Source organism: Pleurodeles waltl, chromosome 2_2 (genome assembly GCF_031143425.1).
Source record: "Pleurodeles waltl isolate 20211129_DDA chromosome 2_2, aPleWal1.hap1.20221129, whole genome shotgun sequence".
In the NCBI taxonomy this organism is placed as follows: Eukaryota; Metazoa; Chordata; class Amphibia; order Caudata; family Salamandridae; genus Pleurodeles; species Pleurodeles waltl.
Window position 1 is genome coordinate 577,968,377 of NC_090439.1, and position 19,992 is coordinate 577,988,368.

Here is a 19,992-nt window from a genome sequence, read left to right on the forward strand (position 1 = left end):
ACTACTTAAAGACTCTTTTTGATTTTTAATTGATAACTTGACTTGTGTATTGTGGATTTTTGTAGTTTTGGTCTTGTTTTGTTTAGATAAATCTTTTCTATTTTTTTATCTGGTGTTGTGTCATTTTGTAGTGCTTTCAATAAGTTACTGTGTGTGTTGGTACAAATACTTTACACCTAGCACTCTGAAGTTAATCCTACTGCTCTGCCAAGCTACCAAGGGAGTAAGCAGGGATTAGCTGAGGGTGATTCTCTTTTACCCTGACTAGAGTGAGGGTCCTTGCTTGAACAGGGGCTAACCTGACTGTCAACCAAAGGCCCCATTTCTAACACATATCATCTTTCTTTTTTCCTCAATCCACATCCCTTCTCACTGTTTATTTTCTTACAAATTCTATTTTAGATAATTTAGGACTAGATATACTAACATTGGAACATTAGTAATAGCAATTACCATAACTATTTTTTTTGCAAATTATTATTTTGTAATCACTATTGCCAATGTACTAAAGTGAAATGTGTCCCTGATTTCCAAATTGGTGATTCTAGTGGGCCACAAATAGATCAAACTCATGACTATTAATGAAGTAGGTTGCAATTTCTGACCTACTAGGATTCGCTGCAATCACAGGGAAGGTGGCCTGATGGGTCAGCAGACCACCATTCCTGTGAATACTTTCAAATAAATAAATCTTTTTTTTCAAGCACAGCCTGTTTTCCTTAGAGGAAAATGGGAAATATTTCAGAAGAATAATTAAATATTTCATTTTTATTTTTTAGAGGAAGCAGTGAAGCGTGGGACCACTGCATGCTTTTAAAAAATATTTTTTCAACATTCTTAAAGGGGACAGCATCCCAAGGGGACCCCTTCCTATTTGCGAGTGGGTGACACCAACTTTGAATTGATGGTAAAGTGCAAATGTTTTGCAACCACATTTCTGTTGTAAAACATTAGTGCATACCTATTCTGATTCCCTATTTGGAAAGGACTCCGTGAACATGCCCCTTCCAAACAGTGATTCTGTTTTTGTTCACAAACCCAAACTGCGATTTAGTAACTAGTAACCAAATCACAATTTGGTGTTTTTACATTACAAAAAGCTGTTTTGCAACACAAAAGACCCGAGTCTGTGATTCGGGCCATTTGCGACAGCAACATGCATTGTACATCTAGCCGTTTTAACTATGTGCAATTTGCACTAAACTGTTCAAACATTTTTTATGAATTACGTGTGAAAAATTGGAATTGCAACAGTAAAAAACAATTTGTTAAAAAATACTGTGCATGCATCAATCACTAGTAATAATTTGTACCAGCATGTCATGGCCCTTTAATGGAACGACGCAAAGTTAATCATTAAGTGGTCAAAAACTAGTGTGGGTCATCTGACACAGTTTATCTAATCCTGCCGCTTTAATAAACATTTTTTTATCAGGAAACCTTTGCAACCTGAAAATGGAAAAAATGATTTTCCACGAGCGTTGTTAAATATTATTTACCTATTAAGTTGAGGCCCATCAATTACGCCACAAAGTAGAGCAAGTATAGGCCCGTATTTATACTTTTTGACGCTAAACTGCGCTAACGCAGTTTAGCGTCAAAAAGTTTAGCGCCGGCTAACGCCATTCTGAAGCGCCATGCGGGCGCCGTATTTATTGAATGGCGTTAGCCGGCGCTAGCAGACCGGCGCTGCCTAGTGTGCGTGGAAAAAAACCACGTACACCAGGCAGCGCCGGCGTTGGGGAAAATGGCATTAGGGCGTCTTAAAAATGGTGCAAGTCAGGTTGACGCTAAAAAATCGCCTCCACCCGATTTGCGCCATTTTTAACGACGCCCAGACGCCATTTACATGACTCCTGTCTTAGGAAAGACAGGAGTCATGCCCCCTTGCCCAATGGCCATGCCCAGGGGACTTATGTCCCCTGGGCATGGTCATTGGGCATTGAGGCATGTAGGGGGGCACAAATCAGGCCCCCCATGCCAAAAAAAAATATAAAAAAAATAACAAATTATACTTACCTGAACTTACCTGAATGTCCATGGGATGGGTCCCTCCATCCTTGGGTGTCCTCCTGGGGTGGGCAAGGGTGGCAGGGGGGGTCCCTGGGGGCATGAGAGGGCAGCTGTGGGCTCATTTTGAGCCCACAGGTCCCTTAGCGCCTGTCCTGACCCAGGCGTTAAAAAGAGGCGCAAATGCAGGGTTTTTTGCCCCGCCTACTCCCGGGCGTGATTTTTGCCCGGGAGTATAAATACGACGCATTTGTGTCGCAGTCATTTTTTTGGACTGGAACGCCTACCTTGCATCTCATTAACGCAAGGAAGGCGTTCACGCAAAAAAATGACGCTCTTTCCTCATACTTTGGCGCTAGACGCGTCTAACGCCAAAGTATAAATATGGCATTAGTTTTGCGCCGAATTTGCGTAAAAAAAAACGATGCTAATTCGGCGCAAACGGAGTATAAATATGCCCCATAGTGTCCTTGCACAACACTAAATAAACGGAACAAAAACCACCGCCGTGCTTGTTCGTTAAGAAATTCTGTGCTGTAAAACCATGACTTTTCGAAATGGAATTATCTGAACCATGTTGCCTGATCCAAGTTGGCACAACAAGAACTGATTAATGCGTTAATGTACTCATATTTCCTCAAAATATTTCGTTTTTGGATTCTTAGTACAGACCAAACCCATTGAAAGGAAATAGTGGGCCTTTCTATGTATTGCTGAAATATTAATAAAAATATTTAAACATTAAGGGGCTTATTCACGAGCCCCTAGAGCCACCAGAGTGTCACTTTTTGTGATGCTCCGGTGGTGCAATGCCCTGTGCGTCTTGCAGCATGCATAAAAAAAAGCAAAATGCCAGACACAATTGTTTACGTGTGGAAAAGTGTCCCTTCCTGCACATAACCAAACATTTCAAAATAAGTTTGCTTTGGCACTTCTGTGTGTGCTGCATTATGCAGCACACACAGAGGTGCCAAATCGCCATTAGTGATTGTTTATGTGCAGGAAGGGACACCTTCCAACACATAAACAATCAAACCCCTCAACAGAGACATCCTTGCACAATGGTGCAGGATACCTGTGTTGGCGCTAGGCAGCTCAATTTAGCGCCAGCGCAGGGGACAACTCAGCGGTGCGCCATATTCAATTGAATACGCCGCATCCCTGCATTGTGAAAATGACGGAGCGCAGCGCTGCTAATTTTGGCGCAGTGTTGTGCTCTGTCATTTTCTCTTAAATATGGGCGTAAATTTAACCTGCTTACCTGAAAGTCGTACTCTGGTCTGTAATAACCACACATCTAGAAATCATAATAGCAGCAGGGGGTTGGTTACTTTTGGAGGTACCAGAGGGGATTCTGTAAGCAATGTCAAAATTTAGGTGGAGTGTAAATTGCATTTTATACACATGTTTAAGGCAGAAACCTCAGAACACTAGTTCTTGGAATGCGAGGAAACGAGAGCACTGTTAGTTCAAAGACTTGCATGCCCCGGTGATTTTAGCATGCCTTTGAAACAGCGCTACTTACTGTGATAGAAAGACTTACAATAATCGCATTACGGAAAAAAATCATAGTCAAACTATATTTTTATTTCATTTACAAAAGGTATTTCTTTTTTAAAAAGAAATTACTGATCTACAAATATACAAGCAACCTAAAGCATGCAGGATCAACACAATCATTCAATTTTAGACTAAAACATGTTTGTCAACTAGAAAGTAGTCTCTAGTATAGAAAGCAAAAAAGCATCCTGCAACTGACGTAATATTTAGTGACATAAAATGAAGACATTTAAGTCTCTCTGTCTTTTGCCACAGTTTGCAATTATTGAATATTTCCAGGCTATATGGAATTTCTTCTCACACATGCACTCATGTAGTTATGGAAAATTTGCAAGGTTACCCGATTGAACCAGACATTTTAATTTAACATATTTTGTAATCATGTTTATAAAGTATATTGACATTCACAACCCTTAATAGCATTAAATATCAGACTACATAGACATATTACCTAATAGGTTCTGACATGTAGCCAGAGGTATCAATATCACCTATAGTAAGAGTAAATCCCACATGAGATCTGGATGAAACATTTACTACTAAGCAAAACTGGTTGTTAACATCATAGTGCACTAAGGTGCTCCCATCATTAAAGAAAAAATACCGCCAAAAAGGAGTTGTAAATAAAACCAAAACTTCTTTTGCTTATAAAATCAGGTTGACCTAGAATGAACTATGAATAGATTATCACTTTCATAAATTCCTGGTCAAAGTCAAACTTTCCTATGACTCAATGATAATTATTACAGCTGAGCTCAGAACAGATAACACAGTTAAATTTTTACAGCAACACATATTATTGGGCTGAAGGAAATGTTAAGAAGAGATGTGCTGCTTAATGGACTCCATTGTTTGTATCCTTTTTGGTAGATTGAAGGCAATTATTTTACTGAAAACTATTTTTATTGTTTTTCAATACAGAAATACTTAATCCAGTCTGTCTGGAGTACATATAAAAGCCAAATTAAGCATGACAAAATCTCATGATAGTACTGTCCCCATTTTGAAAGTACAGGCATGGATTTTCCACTCCCAATAGGTACAGTAATTCATTCCACACTTCTGGAAGGATGGGGTGGGCAGATTGTTTGCATTTTCTAGGAAAAAGGAGTCTAACAAGTGTTGTTGATTGAACCACAACATTTCAGAATGGGATTACCCCAGTGTCACAATTAAAGGCTTTAACTCAGCCTTCACCTCCTATAATCTTCAATATAATACCAACTCGCTTATCCTGAATTCCAGCATCTTAAAACATTGATATATGTGAGAGGCTGGTACCTCCAAAAGGCCTTAACCAACGTAGCTATCTCCGTATTTCAAAATCTAGCCAATAACTTTGATCAGTTGGGCAACAGTAGAGGATTCATGGGGGAGTCATGCACATTATGGTCTTAAATTCCTCAGCCTTCCTTTCCTGAGGATGTCCCTAACAAATGAGGTACCCCTAGTGTTCAGCCATTAACCATCTTTCCCATCTCCCATCAAAAATTTAGAAACACCTTCCATGCTGCCCCATCCCCCACCGCCCTTGACAGTACCATGCCCTCAAACAGAATACTATACACATCTTCTGTCTCCCCTTCGGTTTACTGTGACAACATCTGGAACCCCCCAGGTTTGTTCAGGTCTCTAAAGATCTCATAGAGGTGGAATGTCCTCACCCACCAGAGCACCATCTTCACAGTGTAGTGTTAGTGATAATGGCTTCCAGCAGAAGACATACATAACACTGGATTCTGTTATTTGGTTGTCTGTAGTAAAAGCAATGTGTGTTCAGCTGTGAATCAGAAAGTTGCCTTTAGCAACTGAGTGCAGTCCATTTGAGGTGGGACCATGCCAGCAGTGTCACTTAATAACATAAATACCTCACAATGTTCAATTAAAATTCTAAAAACCTACCCAGAAGATCTTAAGGGCATACATTCTAGAATATAGACTGACTGACTTATTGATGTCTCTATTGTATGTTTTATATATGGACTAGAGTACACTGTGATTTAAGAAATCATCAGTCTATATTGTATGGCACTTTATTTTTTATTAGGTCGAGCGTAGCGTTTGACGTGTTGTATACTTTTTAAGTATACTTATACTGTGGGTTCCAGTGAATTCAGTAGTTGGTTCCACTGCCATTCAAAAATCCTTGCTTGCTAGTGGTCAGTTCTGCCTTTTTGTCCTGCCTTTTTCTCTTTGGGAGCATTCCAAACTACTGTATAATTACGCTATGTCCTGTTTATCTCTTCTGAAGAAGACTTTTTCTTTCAGTATTGGCCTGTTTGTCTTAAACTGTGGGTATATAATCAGCCCCTCCTCCCCACCAGCTCCCTCTGTAAACATAAACCAACAGCAGTTGGGGGCTTTTTCAGGGCCAGCTCGCTCTTGCTCTCTTCCTCTTGTTATTTTCAGTCTGTGTGGCAAGAAAAGTCCAGTCAATAATTTACAATGCTAAGAGCTCTGACTCGAGGAAACAGGAGACCGTTGCATTCCAAATGCATTTTTTTTCTTCCCTGATGGTGTTACATTGTGGGTGTGTTCAACTTCTGCCCTTGTGTTTTGCTTTTCCATTTGTGTAAGAACACTCCACATGAGCGCTGACTGCAGTTTCTGCAACCACGTCTATAAATCTTGTGGAGCTTGGGCCACTCTTTGTTTTAGCACTTCATTTCCGGTTTCGCTGATCTCCATGTCACCTCCTGCAGCCTGTCACTCAGTCCCTCTCTACTGTTGTTTCAGTACACCGTGGCTCCCCACCCTCTGCCACCACAGACTGCCCCTTGTTAACTCTGATGCTATGCAGAGCTTTTCACAACACGCTGGCCGAACATATATATCGTGATTAAAAGCAGAGAGAATTTGTCCTCTACATCATCACACGGCATCTTATACAAATGCGGGTTAGCTGTCTAATGGCATATTAGCGGAGGAGAATTTTAAGGTACCGGGTGTAGGCGGAAGGCCTTTTCAGTGTAGCTAACACAGCTTTTATTTTGAACACATTTTATTTTCACCAAGTTGCTCTTTGAAACCAGTCATATGTCCATGTGCGTTGCTCGTTGACCGCAAACTTATCGGTGATGTTCATCTAGCTGGAACAATAGAAAACACAGCATGTGGAAATCTCCTTCGGGTGTAGAAGGGTGATGGCTTCTGATTCACACATGCTCAAAGCAGAGACAATTGCAGCTGTGTTGATAAGATGTTTTAAAATCACAAAGCACTTAGGTCCAGATGTAGTAAGGTCCGAATTTGCGATTCGGAAATTGCAAGTCTGTGCGACTCGCAATGTCCGAATCGCAAATTCGGATGCAGAACGGTGTCTCAGACACCATCTGCGACTCGCCATGGGGTCGCAAAGACCCACCACATCAATATTAATGAGTTTGGTCGCATTTTGCGAGTCCCTGCACTCACAGGGATGGTGGCCTGCTGAAGTCAGCAGACCTCCATGTCTGTGACTGCTTTTTCAATAAAGCAGTTTTCTTTTTTTCATTTTGCAGCCCGTTTTCCTTAAAGGAAAACGAGTTGCAAAATCAAAAAAATTACGAAACCATTTGGTTTCGTTTTTTCAGTGTAGGCAGTGGTCCATTGGACCACTGCCTGCTCTGAAAAAACCTTTATGCCCACATTCACAAAGGGGAAGGGGTCCCATGTGGACCCCTTCCCTTTTGCGAATGAGTTACCACCAGTGTGACACTGGTGGTAACTGCGAGTTGCTTTGCGACCGCATTCGCGGTCACAAAGCAATTCTGCATTGCGATGCGAGTCGCAAATAGGAAGGGAACACCCCTTCCTATTTGCGAGTCGCATTCACAAATTGCGAGTGGGTACCGACTCGCAATTTGTGAATGAGCATCGCGTTAGGCTGTTTGCATGGCGCAAACTATGATTTTTGCAGTTTGCACCATGCAAACGGCTTCCTACATCTGGCCCCTAGCTCCGTTCCTCCGATTTGAATGCGCTGCCCCAAATGCTAAAATGAGGACTGTTTCTTCTAACTCAGAGGGAAGACTTTCACATTCACGTGTCACACGGGGCTGTTTAATGCTGCCATATTTGTGCCAGATGGCCTACAAAGATGCAATGTAAAAATATATATTTGTTTAAAACAAAGCATTCTATGGTTCTAAGATGCCAGTAATTTTGAAAACAGAAAAGGGAGTATGATTTGTCTAAGCCACATAGGGGGTTATTACAACTTTGGAGGAGGTGTTAATCCGTCCCAAAAGTGACGGTAAAGTGACGGATATACCACCAGCCGTATTACGAGTTCCATAGGATATAATGGACTCGTAATACGGCTGGTGGTGTATCCGTCACTTTACTGTCACTTTTGGGACGGATTAACACCTCCTCCAAAGTTGTAATAACCCCCATAATCTTTACAGAATTACCACTCTAAAGACATCTCATATCGGCATGTTTTGTGTTTTCTTTTCCAGTAAAAGCCATATTTAGGGGTTGGAGTTGTAGAAATGTGCTCCTATTTCCAGCTGAAATGCACTGTCGAGCATGTGTTTGTTAAAAGGACAGACAGGGCAAATAACTATTTGTTTTCGAAAAGACGGGCTTATCCGTCTGAAGGCTGATTTTGCTCCTTGTCTTTCGTGCCTCCTCTGTGAGCCAGGCCACGGGGTTGGCAGCAAGATGGACAGGAGCTGCTTGGGCACCGTCACCAGCACTGCTGGCTACCTGATCTCTCCAAAATCCCAGAAAGTGCAGCGTCGGGAGGTCAGCCAAGGCTTGGGCAGCCAAATGCAAAAAAAAAACATCCCCTCCACGGAGCCCCCCTTGTCTTACAATACTGCCTCTAACTATTATTGGGTGTCACCTCCTTACAATTTTGTTCGAAATATAAGCTTAAGACCGTGTTTCCCTCTCTCGTGCGTTTGCTTTTATCCCACCCTGCCGTGTTTCAGAAGCCCATTCTTTCCGCACCCCCTCCACTGCCCCAAACGTTTTGACTGCACCCACTCCACTCTCAGCTAGCCTGCTGGGATGGTTTTGTTTGTCCCTGCGCTGCCTCTGAACAGCCTCGGTTATGTACCTAAATGCCCCCCAGCCATGCTTGACTGAAATAATGTCTCTGCCCCAACTCATCTGTCTTCGAAAGCCACCAGACTCAACATGCAAGTGACTTTACAGAAGCCCTTTGGGCTCCTGAGTTGAAATGGACTCTGCCCCAGCCCCACAGCTCTTTCAGAGCCCCCATCTGGTATGGGACTGTCAAATCTGTTTACTTTACCTGCCAGTTCGGACCTGATTTTATTGGCATTGTTAGCTCGGTATGTGGATGCTCCTAGTGCAAAGATCCATCTAAAGGATCCCCTTCTGATTCAGCTGACTCCGACCTACCCATATGCGAGTCTAATAAAAATAGTAGTGTTTTAAATTGTGTATTGAAAGTTGTTTTAGAAGTTGTACCTTGGCACTGAGCATGTAATCGTGCCTTCCTCACCGACTTCCCCTCCCACAACCGCCTGCCTATCAAGTGTGCACGGGAGAAGCCAATACATTTAAAATCAGGTTGACACGCCTGCATTTCCTGGAGTGTTCATTTCTCACACTTCCCTAACTTCCTTTCCAGATGATTTTTTAACACTAAAATATTGTTTCGACTGTGCCAATCTCAGTAAGATAACTGAGTTGGTGTGTGCCTGCTAAACAAATCTGTGTGCCAACTGTACATCTCCGATTCCAGCCCCAGTATGAGAGCTTTTGGGGGTACATGCAGTGTGTAACCCATATGGGACAGATTCCAAACGTAGCAGGAGAGCCCAGATCATTCATGTACGTTCTAAGCACATCTCTGATTATCCTGCAGGACATGGGATGGAATAAAATGAGATAGCTCATGAGGTTTGTGTTTCTGTTGCAAAGACCTTCCCTTCTGCAGGCCGCAAGGTCCCTTTGAAGGTAAAATGTCTCAACAGGTCGACAAACCTGCTGCAAATATCTCTCTATATCTGGCAAATCTAACACTCCAGCTAGATATCCTGGTAGGTTAGTGTGCCTGCTGCACAAGTGTGTGACGCTTGCAGGTTATGGTTCATAAATCAAGAAATGTAACCCAGGAGGTTCATACAAGTGCTCCAGAAATCTAGGTGTAACATTCACATGTTTCAAGAATGCGTCCGATAGACATGTGGATAAGACACGTGCTGCAGAGATCTTTCAAACATGCAAGTCACAGAATTCACTGCTTTTAACAGCTTAGGGTGTTCATGCACCTGCCGCACAAAAAATATATATCCGATGGGCCACAAACAGCGTTACTGGAACTATGCAACAGTGTTAAGTAAACAATGGAAGTGTAAATTATGTGGCATATTATGTGATTTTAGGTGAATTAGGCAACTCACTTTGAGGTATCTATCATGTATCCATTTTGACATTGTACCACATAGATATAAAAGGGACCAAGTGTTACAAAAACCCAAGGGATTCTTGTGGAAAACAATTATACACAAATTGACAAATTCACTTCACAAAGTTAATCAACAATTATTAAACTGGCCATGCATGAAGCACAGGCAAATCCATTTATTAACACTCTTTCCTATGATCCAGTGCAAAACAATTTGTGCACAATCAATGCAATGGCACAGTGAGCAGAAGGCAGTCTGCATGTGTTTATTGTAAAAAAATAAAAAAAATAAAAGGCATGCCTCGTTAATTTGGTTCAGTACATCTTTTTTTATGCAAATAGAGTGAGAAGGTAAATAGAAGTGCTTTAGTTACATGCAGGGGCACTGGAATTATATGGCAGGAAAGACGAAATTATGAAGCAGGGTTGACCAATTTATGTGGGAAGAAATGTCCAGTTACGAATTTACAATGCCAATAGCTCTAACTCAAGCAAATGCGAGACCTATTGCAGTGCAAATGCTTGAACTGCTTCTTATCTTCAAGGGCACATGCTTGTCATTTAAAGGTTTTGTGTAGAATCCTTTTATGGTACACAGGAGGGAGGGTAGAAACGTCCGATGATGGGCAAATCTATATATATGTTGCTCCTGCACAGATCATCGTCTTTTACAGTGAGTATTTTCCTACTTTTGAAGGCATTCTAAATGCTTTATTTGGAGCAGAGAATACCTGATTGATGGCAGCACATGCAAATGGGCAATAGATGCATCATATTTGTTGTTGCCTTCTAATGAGTAAGAGTATTTCAATGGCTCGTGCTTAGTTGCATTTTATCCATTCATTTCTCAATAGATAACTGGTTTTGCCTTTTTTGAATCCTTCATCCCACTATATTCAGTAGTAGATTGAAGTATAACACAAGATTTCCAGCACCACAACACTCATAATGTAGATTTAGAAGGTATTATGTGTTACCACCAATGGAAATAAATGATCTTTTAGTGTGCATTAGTATTTTGGATAGCATGGTGGTGTTTAGACTCATGGCACTTCTTCACCACCTGTTGCAAAGTCACGGAGTCAGGAGTAAGAATGCCACCATGTTTCGCTAGAGGTGTGGCATTAAAACTTGGTCTTGAAATCTAGACAAACATAACTGACTTTGATGGAGTTCTTCATAGATGACACCATCGCCATCATCCACAGTGACATAAGGCCACCCATCTGGATGATGGAACGAGATGGTGACAACTAAGTAAGATTGATCCCTATTCATGATATTGTGCAGAGTTTCCTGTGGAGCACAGCTGAATTAGTGCATCAAATTACTGGGTGACTGACGTAGCAAGAACTCTGAAGCGAGAAGCAGTGGTATTCTCTGTGATGTAGTGAAGGTTCGGGAAGCAAGATTGTATTAATAAAAAAAAAACATCTTCGTGTTCAGCTTCAAATAACTGGTGCATGAAAGTATCTTCTTGCCCAATCACAGAGACTTTATGTTATAGTGTCTGTTGACCAGCCTATTGTCTGCGCATTGCCACGACTGCGTCAATGCGCTTCCAGTCCGGGTTTGCGTAAGCCGCCTAACAGTTGCTCCTCAAATGGCAGATCCTGTGTTGGGGTGGAAGATGCCCATGGAAGGGCCAGCCTGGCTTTGGCCAAGAGTTTGGCTCTGGTTTAGCTCTTTTGTCATGGGGCTGGGAGGTCATTTCAGAGCTGAGACCACCATACCAAGCACTGCATCCTTTCCTCTTTAATGCAGAGATTCAAAGAAAAAGAATAAGCTGCCGGGTAAATGAATGAAAAGTGGCAAGTATGAAATTCATGGGCATAAAAATACGAATTAGTGTTTTTCTGCGTGATCGGTTTTCGCTACTATTGCTGTTTAAAAGCTGCCCGTGTGCAAGAAGGTGTGTCTGCAGTCTGTGTTGCCAGAAGAGTACAAATTGAACATTGTACCCTCAGAAGTAACTTTGAAGTACCGCCAAGACGTCTGTGCGCTTCCAAACGTTTGCCTTCATTGATGTACCTGGATTGCCTCCGACGGTTGTGTTTGTGTGTTAAGAGCAGCACAGACACGCTTTAATCAATGTCGTTTGCTTCCTTCTCTCTGAGCTTTTGTGCCTTTTAAGTCTATGCAGAAGGATTTCACATTCAGTGATGGACTGATTTAGCATGTGATGTCTGAATTTGGTAAATCAGCTCTAATGAACACACGGTGTGCTTAATTAGCTCCGAAAATGCAAATTAGCACACAATATTGCTCTTTTTTAAACTAGAGAAAAAATATTATCCACGGGCTGAATTCCTGATCAGAGAAACGTCTCAAGCCCCAGCCTCCCCGCTTGACCAAGTTGTGCGATCGTAGGTTAAAACAGTTTACTTGAGAGTCAGCTTTAGGGCAACATTGGTATAATTTGGTTCAGATTATACAATATACAAACATCTCACCTGCATATGGTTCACAGAACTACAATGGTTCTTCAGATATAATACCAATGCTGACGAACTGTACAGTGAACCTGATATACGGAATAGCCTCTTGCCCCACTCTTTGCAACGCCAATGCATCCTTGAAGCAGTACTGTTGTGTTTTAGTATATAAAATATAGAAACTATTAATTTAAATAACCCTCGCTCCTGACCTACTCTTTCCTGGCTTGCCCTATGAACTCGCGTGTCTAGCTCTAGTGCACTGCAACGTGCTGGATTGTGCAGCTCCTTGAAACCCATGCTGGAACTAGACAAGTTACCTCACATTTTGGTTGTGAGTTACCCTATTACTAATCTGAGGCTAAAATCTCGCCCTCAGAATGCTGCATACTTATGACACAAAAGGCCAGCCAGCAGGGGCGTAGCTTGGCCAGTATGATGGAGGAGAGGAGCGATAGCTTCGGATTTCCCTACAACCACACTAGCACACGATGTTAAAATACATTATACAACGAGCAGGAGGCATAAGAGGGGCTTAAGGGGTAGTGTAAATGGAGAGGAATGTGTATTGGTAGGTGTACTAAGTGAGAGAAAGTGCATTATTTAGGGCAATAACCAACATTTTTTAAGTCTTTCCAACCAGAGAAAGGGATAGAGTGTGTGTGTGTTTTTTACCTGTATGTGTAAAAATTCCTGGTGAAATACGACAGACACATCACCGTACCCGACTGAAAGCACCTGTACCCAATTATATATCACAAAATACATTTATTAGGGATGTGTAACACCCCACACACCCCCTGAAGCTATGCCACCGCCAGCCAGTAACAACAGGGCCCCATTTCCCTACTCTTTGTGATTGACAGTCCAGGTCTTGCAAAAGGGCCAATCACTATGCTCAGCCGCATGATGATCACAATCCCAGCGAATGAGAAAACTGAAGCATGCCAGACCAGGAACTGAAATGGGCAGTTAGTGGTGGGGACAAGAGTGCAGACCACAGCAGAGAATTATGATACAATGCAAGGGACACTGAGAAAGGAAAATAAAACTTGCTGTGGGTTGGAATATGCATGTTATCGTGTCTGTCTGCCTGTACATGTATCTAAAAGTGCACATGTCTGTGTGCTCGTGCCTGGTGTGCTGTGCTGTGCACATGTCCTCTAGCCTTGGTGAAAGACCACCCCCTCCGAAATTCTCCTCCACGCGACCCCCCGGTATTTGGTCCCTTTCCTCATCTGAGGCATTTTTCAGGTGCTACACGCAGCAGCCTCACTTCTCTTTTGCACTTTGCTTGTCAGGTAAGCGGACAGTTCCTTCCTGTAGCCCATATGCCAGGTAGAACTAAGTATGCAAGAGAAATCAGAAAGGTGTCTTATAGAAGGGTAGTTGAATTGGAGGAAAAGAGAAATAGACAAAAACACCTTCAGGGCAAGAAAGATCAGGCTGGTAAGGACATAACCTACTGCAATCGAGCATGATAAATACATCCCCACTAGGTAAGGCAGAATAAGACTTGTAACAAAGCGACATTTGGGAATAAAATACAAGGAAAGAAAATTCAAAGATAAAATGTGATGATTAAGATAAGAAAATGAACCAATTGTGTTGTGGCAGACTTTCCTGAAGAACTTCTATCGCAGAAAACAGGAATTGACACACAGTACATCTGGGTTCTATGTTGGCTTTCCCATTCCAAGATGGCCATCAACCTATAGCATAGGCTGCTGGCCATATTGAAATGGAAAAGGGAGAAGAGGAAGTATATCATATTGTGATGTGCAAGGCAAGTAGTGACTACTCTACAACTCCTGTATACTGTAGAACAGTAAAAGCTTATTGGTGTGGATCTGGCCCAATGCGTAGAATCACAAAACCAGTCAGAAGGGGAGCCTGTTACTGTATGCCTGTAAGTGGAGAAATCTGTACACATGCAATGCCTTGCACTGCCACACCCCACCACTGAAGGAGATGCACATTGCTCAATAACATTCCTGGGAGCCCTGCACTGCTAACCCATAGTCCCAAACAGGAATGTGATCTGCAGAGCATACAGTCTGTACATGCATAGGTACCTTCTGGGCATCTTGAGTACGGTATGCTTCACTGCCAATTCTTAAACTTTATACTTACCATATGCTTCACGCTGCAGAAGCACTGGCACAGAAATAACTTTTCCTGCATCAGTCCATAAAGTAACACACAAGCGGAATGGCTCTGTTCCAGGTGCCATCGAACTACATGAAGAACCAACAGATAGAACCCATTGCACACTCACAGAGAATTAGTCCTTGTATTTCCTGATAGTCTTCCTTCTGTGATTTTTTTTCTTCTTATTGTGTGCTTGGACGCAATGCTCAATAAACCATTCTAGGTCAATGAGCTGCAAGAGAGAAGTGGGATGATGAGTGCAGATCAATTTGTGTCTGAGCAAAGCCTTCTGGGTTATCTCTACCTTCTTCAAATTAGGCGCAAGCTGTCAGAAATAGATAATATGTGCTAAAGTATGTATATTACCTTGTTAAACTTCAGAAAGTGGGTTTTCTAAGGAGTACTCTACTTGGGGTTTTTGCACATCTTTTTGAAAGTTACCAAGAAAGTAAGGTCGTCTCCTAAGCAAGAGACTGAGACCAACACAAGGCGTGTGGCTGAGGCCGCTCCTGAAAGACAGGTCCTTTACTCTACCGTGGAATGGTTTGCACCAGATGGAATGCAAGATGTACCACTAAGAAATCCAAAAACTCCTTCAAGTGTTTGGGTTAATCAAACGGCATAATGCGCTTGAGCTTACAACAGAAAGCTCTACAGCTCACTCAGCCAAGGTAAGTTAAAGACTGCATTTGAAATACGCAGCTGCTGTAGTTTTTGGGATTGCTGGTGGAGTGTAGCACCAAGATCCAGCCATGGCACATTGCTGGCTTTTACATAATAGAAATCACTGGCATAATTGAGTCCAGTTCATAATAATGGCCATTAGTGAAATACTGGGGTCACTATTAGTTTAACTGCGTCCACCCATTAGATATTGCATAGTGGTGGAAACCTTTAGCATATGGTATGTGGGGCAGCTCATTGTGACTGTAGCAGATGTGAGCGCTTAATAAAAATGACAAGCAATGCTTGTGAGCCAAACAGACACTTACCGAAAACGAAAAGCTGATAATTCTGGCCTAAACATTTGTTTTTCTTGAAAAGGGCACGCTTTAGTTTGAGGAAATTTGAGTTTATGTATTAAAAAAGAACATGATGTTTGTTGCTGATTTATAAAGTGCAAACTTGCCCAAAGTACATTAGAGTTCTTTACACGAAAGACATATTATATTAGCCATTTTTTACGCCTGGTGAGATTAAGGGATTTGCCCAGAATCACAAGTTGTTGAGCCATGTCCGGGACATGAGCCTTGTTTACCAGTTACAAAGTTGGTGTCTCTGACCACTAGGCGGCATCTCCTACTCTATTTCGATTTTTGATATAAAAATGTCTGTATTGTTTGACACTGATAAGATGATTGATGATCAGCGACCAAATAATTAGGCACATGCGACATTTCGTTTACTCTGGCATACTCTTGTATAATTTCCAGAATTCTGCATTATGATTGTTACACAGAACGACTATGATTACACCATTAAGCCATGGTGTGTAACTGATACTCTATTTGGGTAAAAATATTATTTGGAGAGACCATGAAGATAGAGAACAAATCGAACACGAGGGTGCATTTTGTGCTAAAAACTAGTACAAAATGTTGAATCTGGTATTTCGCTTAATTAAGTATAATTTGGCACAATTCACATTTCTCTTAATTCCCTCCATGGAAATTGCACACATTTCACTAGGGCCTACTTAGATGTATAGTTCAAAGTGGGGGTATTCTATCTGGCTACTCTATTCTTTCCTATTGTAGGCACCACCAAAGATTTGCAAAATTAAAAAGTCTATTTTCAGACCTGATAGTCAGAATCAGAGTATCTATATCTTAATGTTGGCCTGGTAGCATGTTTTATGATTTGCTCTTTTCTTTTAACTGTGTTAAATAGAGCTTTGACATTTTTTGGACTACGTTTATTCTGAAACAAATTGGGGAAATGAACAATATATGTATGCCGTAGTGCTAAATGAATAGTAATTTAACTGAAGTTGTTTTAGAATCACTTTTAAACAGAGGCGCCTTATTGTGTTTTGGCCTTTTCACATTATAAACGTTCATGGCTTCTTATCACCTGCACATTTAAAGGAGCAGATAATACATATTTAAACTGTCTAACCGCTTTACCTGCACTTTACTAAACGTTAAAAGAGTGGTGAGGGGAAGTCCTACTCTTGGCAGTCCTACTTTGTCTAAAAACGCGTTTTATGGGCAGACAAAACAGAGTCAGTTTATTGTGATGGCAGCACATATGAGTACTTAATGAAAATGAAGCGCCAATGCTTGTGGACTAAAGGGACATTTACTAAAAACATTAAAAATTGATGCTGGTGGCCAAACTGAGATTTTTCAAATAAAGGCAAACTACAGTTTGGGAGAATTCGAGGTTATTTATTAAAAGGGGAAAATCATGTTTTAGATAAAAAAAAGGTTTGTCTGACACTGATGAGCTGATATTCAGGAACCAAATAGGCCCAGGCGAGATGTCATTTCATGGGTTTTTATTCTCCAGTACCATTACTGCTATTATTACCGCTTTTTATCTAAGAAAAGGCTCAGAGGGAATTAAATGACATTTCTTTGGTTTCTTTATGTAGCATTTCTGAATTACAAATATTTTAGCTTTAAATCCAAGGTTATCTAAGATATCTGTCAATCGGAGACACTCATAACATCATTGTGCACTGTAATATATTTTGGTTCTCATAAGAGGTAACCCAAATAGGGTTGAAGGAAAAAGGTTAGACATGTGTTAAATGTAATACTCGACACTCCCCACTTGTTTATGACTAACTTTCTATTTCTTTTTCTTTCAGCCTGTTCCCGACAATGTTGGTGAGTGTTCTACAATATTTTAAAACATGTAGGGCAGTATTCACATAAAGTGAGCAATGAGAATGCTAACCTAAGAGCTGGAGTAATGTTTTTTACCACCATAAACAGTGGTAAATGATTATTTGTGACTGGAACATTAAAGGAATGCGCTGCTTATGGCTAGAAATGTTGTATCATTTGTTGCTGTCTCTAAATTGTTCAACAGAACATAACACAATAACATTACACAAATCAACATAATAACATAACTAAGTCATAACGGGGCACAGGCAAAAGAAAACAGTAAAAACAACACATCACTACAACTACAGTACACCACAAAACATAATGCTGTCCTGCAGGACAAAAACACAATAGCCCAGGAAACAACACAACACATCACTCCTACAACAAAATGCAACATAATGAAAATACACAAGCATTCTTAGCACATTTTACCATCATATGACATCTGCTGTGTTTGCACCATGTACCACATTACTTATGACCAAGGACATCTAACAGTGCTAGTGAAAACTATTTGTGATCATGCCAAAGATGACTGATAGCTTACCTTAATTTACCAAAAAGTCAAAGCACAAGTCAACCATAGCACATATATTTTGGATTCTATTTGTGTATCTACATTATTGAATTTTGAACAGAATAGTAGAATAGCTTTTGAATGTGGTTTCTGAAATGCAGGAGTAAAGGCACTCAATTGTAACCACATGTCAATCTCCATGGCAACTCATTTGTTCTGCAATTTTCTGAGCTGGAAACACGTATCCTATTCCAACTTGACATCTTTCCCAACAGGTATTGTCTCTTATAAATGTAATTATGAGCTTGAACTCCCCGGGTTTCTTGGGTTCCTTGGGTTTGTTGGGGGCTCAAACAGTTTAACTTCCCAAACAAATATTATTGAAATATTTACATGCATGTGATTAATATGAATAAAAGGTGCTATTTTAATTCTGTTTTAGTTAGTCGTGTTAAGGCCGGCTATGCCTAGCCTCATTGATTGCAAGAAAGCTATTTTCTTTTTGCTAACGTGTCATTTCTTTCAGATTTCGCTCACATGAAATGTTAGTTTGTGCCATTGTTTTACTCAAAGAGAGCCTGAAAAAGTAACCTTGAGGATGGTACACTGAGAAACAGAGAATGTGAAGGCAAACCAAATTTGTTATTGGTTGAAAGTTGTACAAGAGAGCAAAGATGGATGCATTCCCATGACGATCTTGGGAAATTGTTTGGGTTTTGCAGATGCCTGTCATATGATGTGCCCTGAGTGGATAATGAAGTCTTTCGATCCATATGGCATTACCAATGAACAAATCTTCAATCACTTTGGACTTTAATTTATCGTTAATTACAGTGGAGAGATCCCTTGGAGCTTGAGAGGTACAGACCTCTTTGCCCTTGCCTTGCACTTTCCCAATTCCATGCTGAAGAGACTTACATTTTTCTGTGACCCATGAGAAGACTCTTGACCGAGCTTCTGAGATACTGACACCTTCCATTTTTACTTACTTTTTGCAACCTTAGTTAGCTTTATTTTACGCGAGAAGTCTTTTCTACAGATACATTTTACCTAGATATTTTGCAATGCAATTATTGAATGTTTAGTTTTCCTTATGTTAGTCTGGCTAAACTTTCTTCAACGTTTTGGTCACCTCATAGTGACACTTTGTCTTTATAGTTTTTTTTTAGGAATTATTTACAATAACATGAGTATCAACATGTAATAAAATTCTTTAACTTTCTTTCTTAATTGGTCATACTGTGAATTAAATGTTGATTGATGTCATGGTAAATTTTTTCTTACCCCAGCTATGGTGAAAAGATCTGTCGACCTTGTTTAGAGCATACCAGAAATGCTCCAACAAATCCTACACAAAATGCCTGAGATTACACCACGTTGTGTAACTCAGACTTTATTCAGAAAAAACATCTATTGTCAGATAACAGGAAGAACACAAACAAAACAATCGTGAGGGTGCAGTTTGAGCTAACAAATAATGACAAATTCCATAACTGGCATGTTGCATAATAGCGTATAAGTTTGGGTAGTTTTGTGGGAATTTTATTTACTTTACTCAGAGGAACTATTTAGATGCATGGATCAAATTGGGGGAATTCTTTTTGGCCACTCCATTGCTTTTTGATGTCAGTACTCCAATGGGTTTGCAAATCTTAAAACATATATCATACTCAGAATTGATTCTCAGAATTGGAATATCTGATTTGCTTAAATTGGCCATATGGTGTGCTTTTGAATTACTCTTTTCTTTTAAGTCGGTTATAAAGTACTATGATACTTTTGGCTACATTTATACTTAATAAAATGGGGAAACAAAGAATATATGTATGCTATAGTCTTTATATAGCTAGTAAATTAACAGAATTTATTTGAGTGTCATTGTTAAATATCACGGCTTTGCAGTCAGGTTATGAGGTTTTCACTCTGTAAGTTCATGGCTTCTTGTCATCTGTACATTTAAATGTGCAGATGATAAATGTTTAAAACAACACTTTCAAACGTTTTTCCTGTAACTTACTTACCATAAAGAAAGTGGTGTAAGGAAGATGGGGAAAAAAGGGTCTTGTTCTATTACTTACCAATAATCTTCATTACTCCTGGTACTGTTGTCCT

General features: G+C 40.6%; 1 protein-coding gene across 1 annotated transcript in view; it reads left to right on the forward strand.

Annotated features, from left to right (window-relative positions):
- MEP1B (meprin A subunit beta) overlaps nucleotides 1–19,992 on the forward strand; it is a 263,585-nt gene that overhangs the window by 17,272 nt on the left and 226,321 nt on the right. The window contains exon 2 of the mRNA XM_069220087.1: nucleotides 17,339–17,357. Coding sequence (XP_069076188.1) covers nucleotides 17,339–17,357 — 19 coding nt within the window. The remainder of the gene's footprint in view (nucleotides 1–17,338; nucleotides 17,358–19,992) is intronic.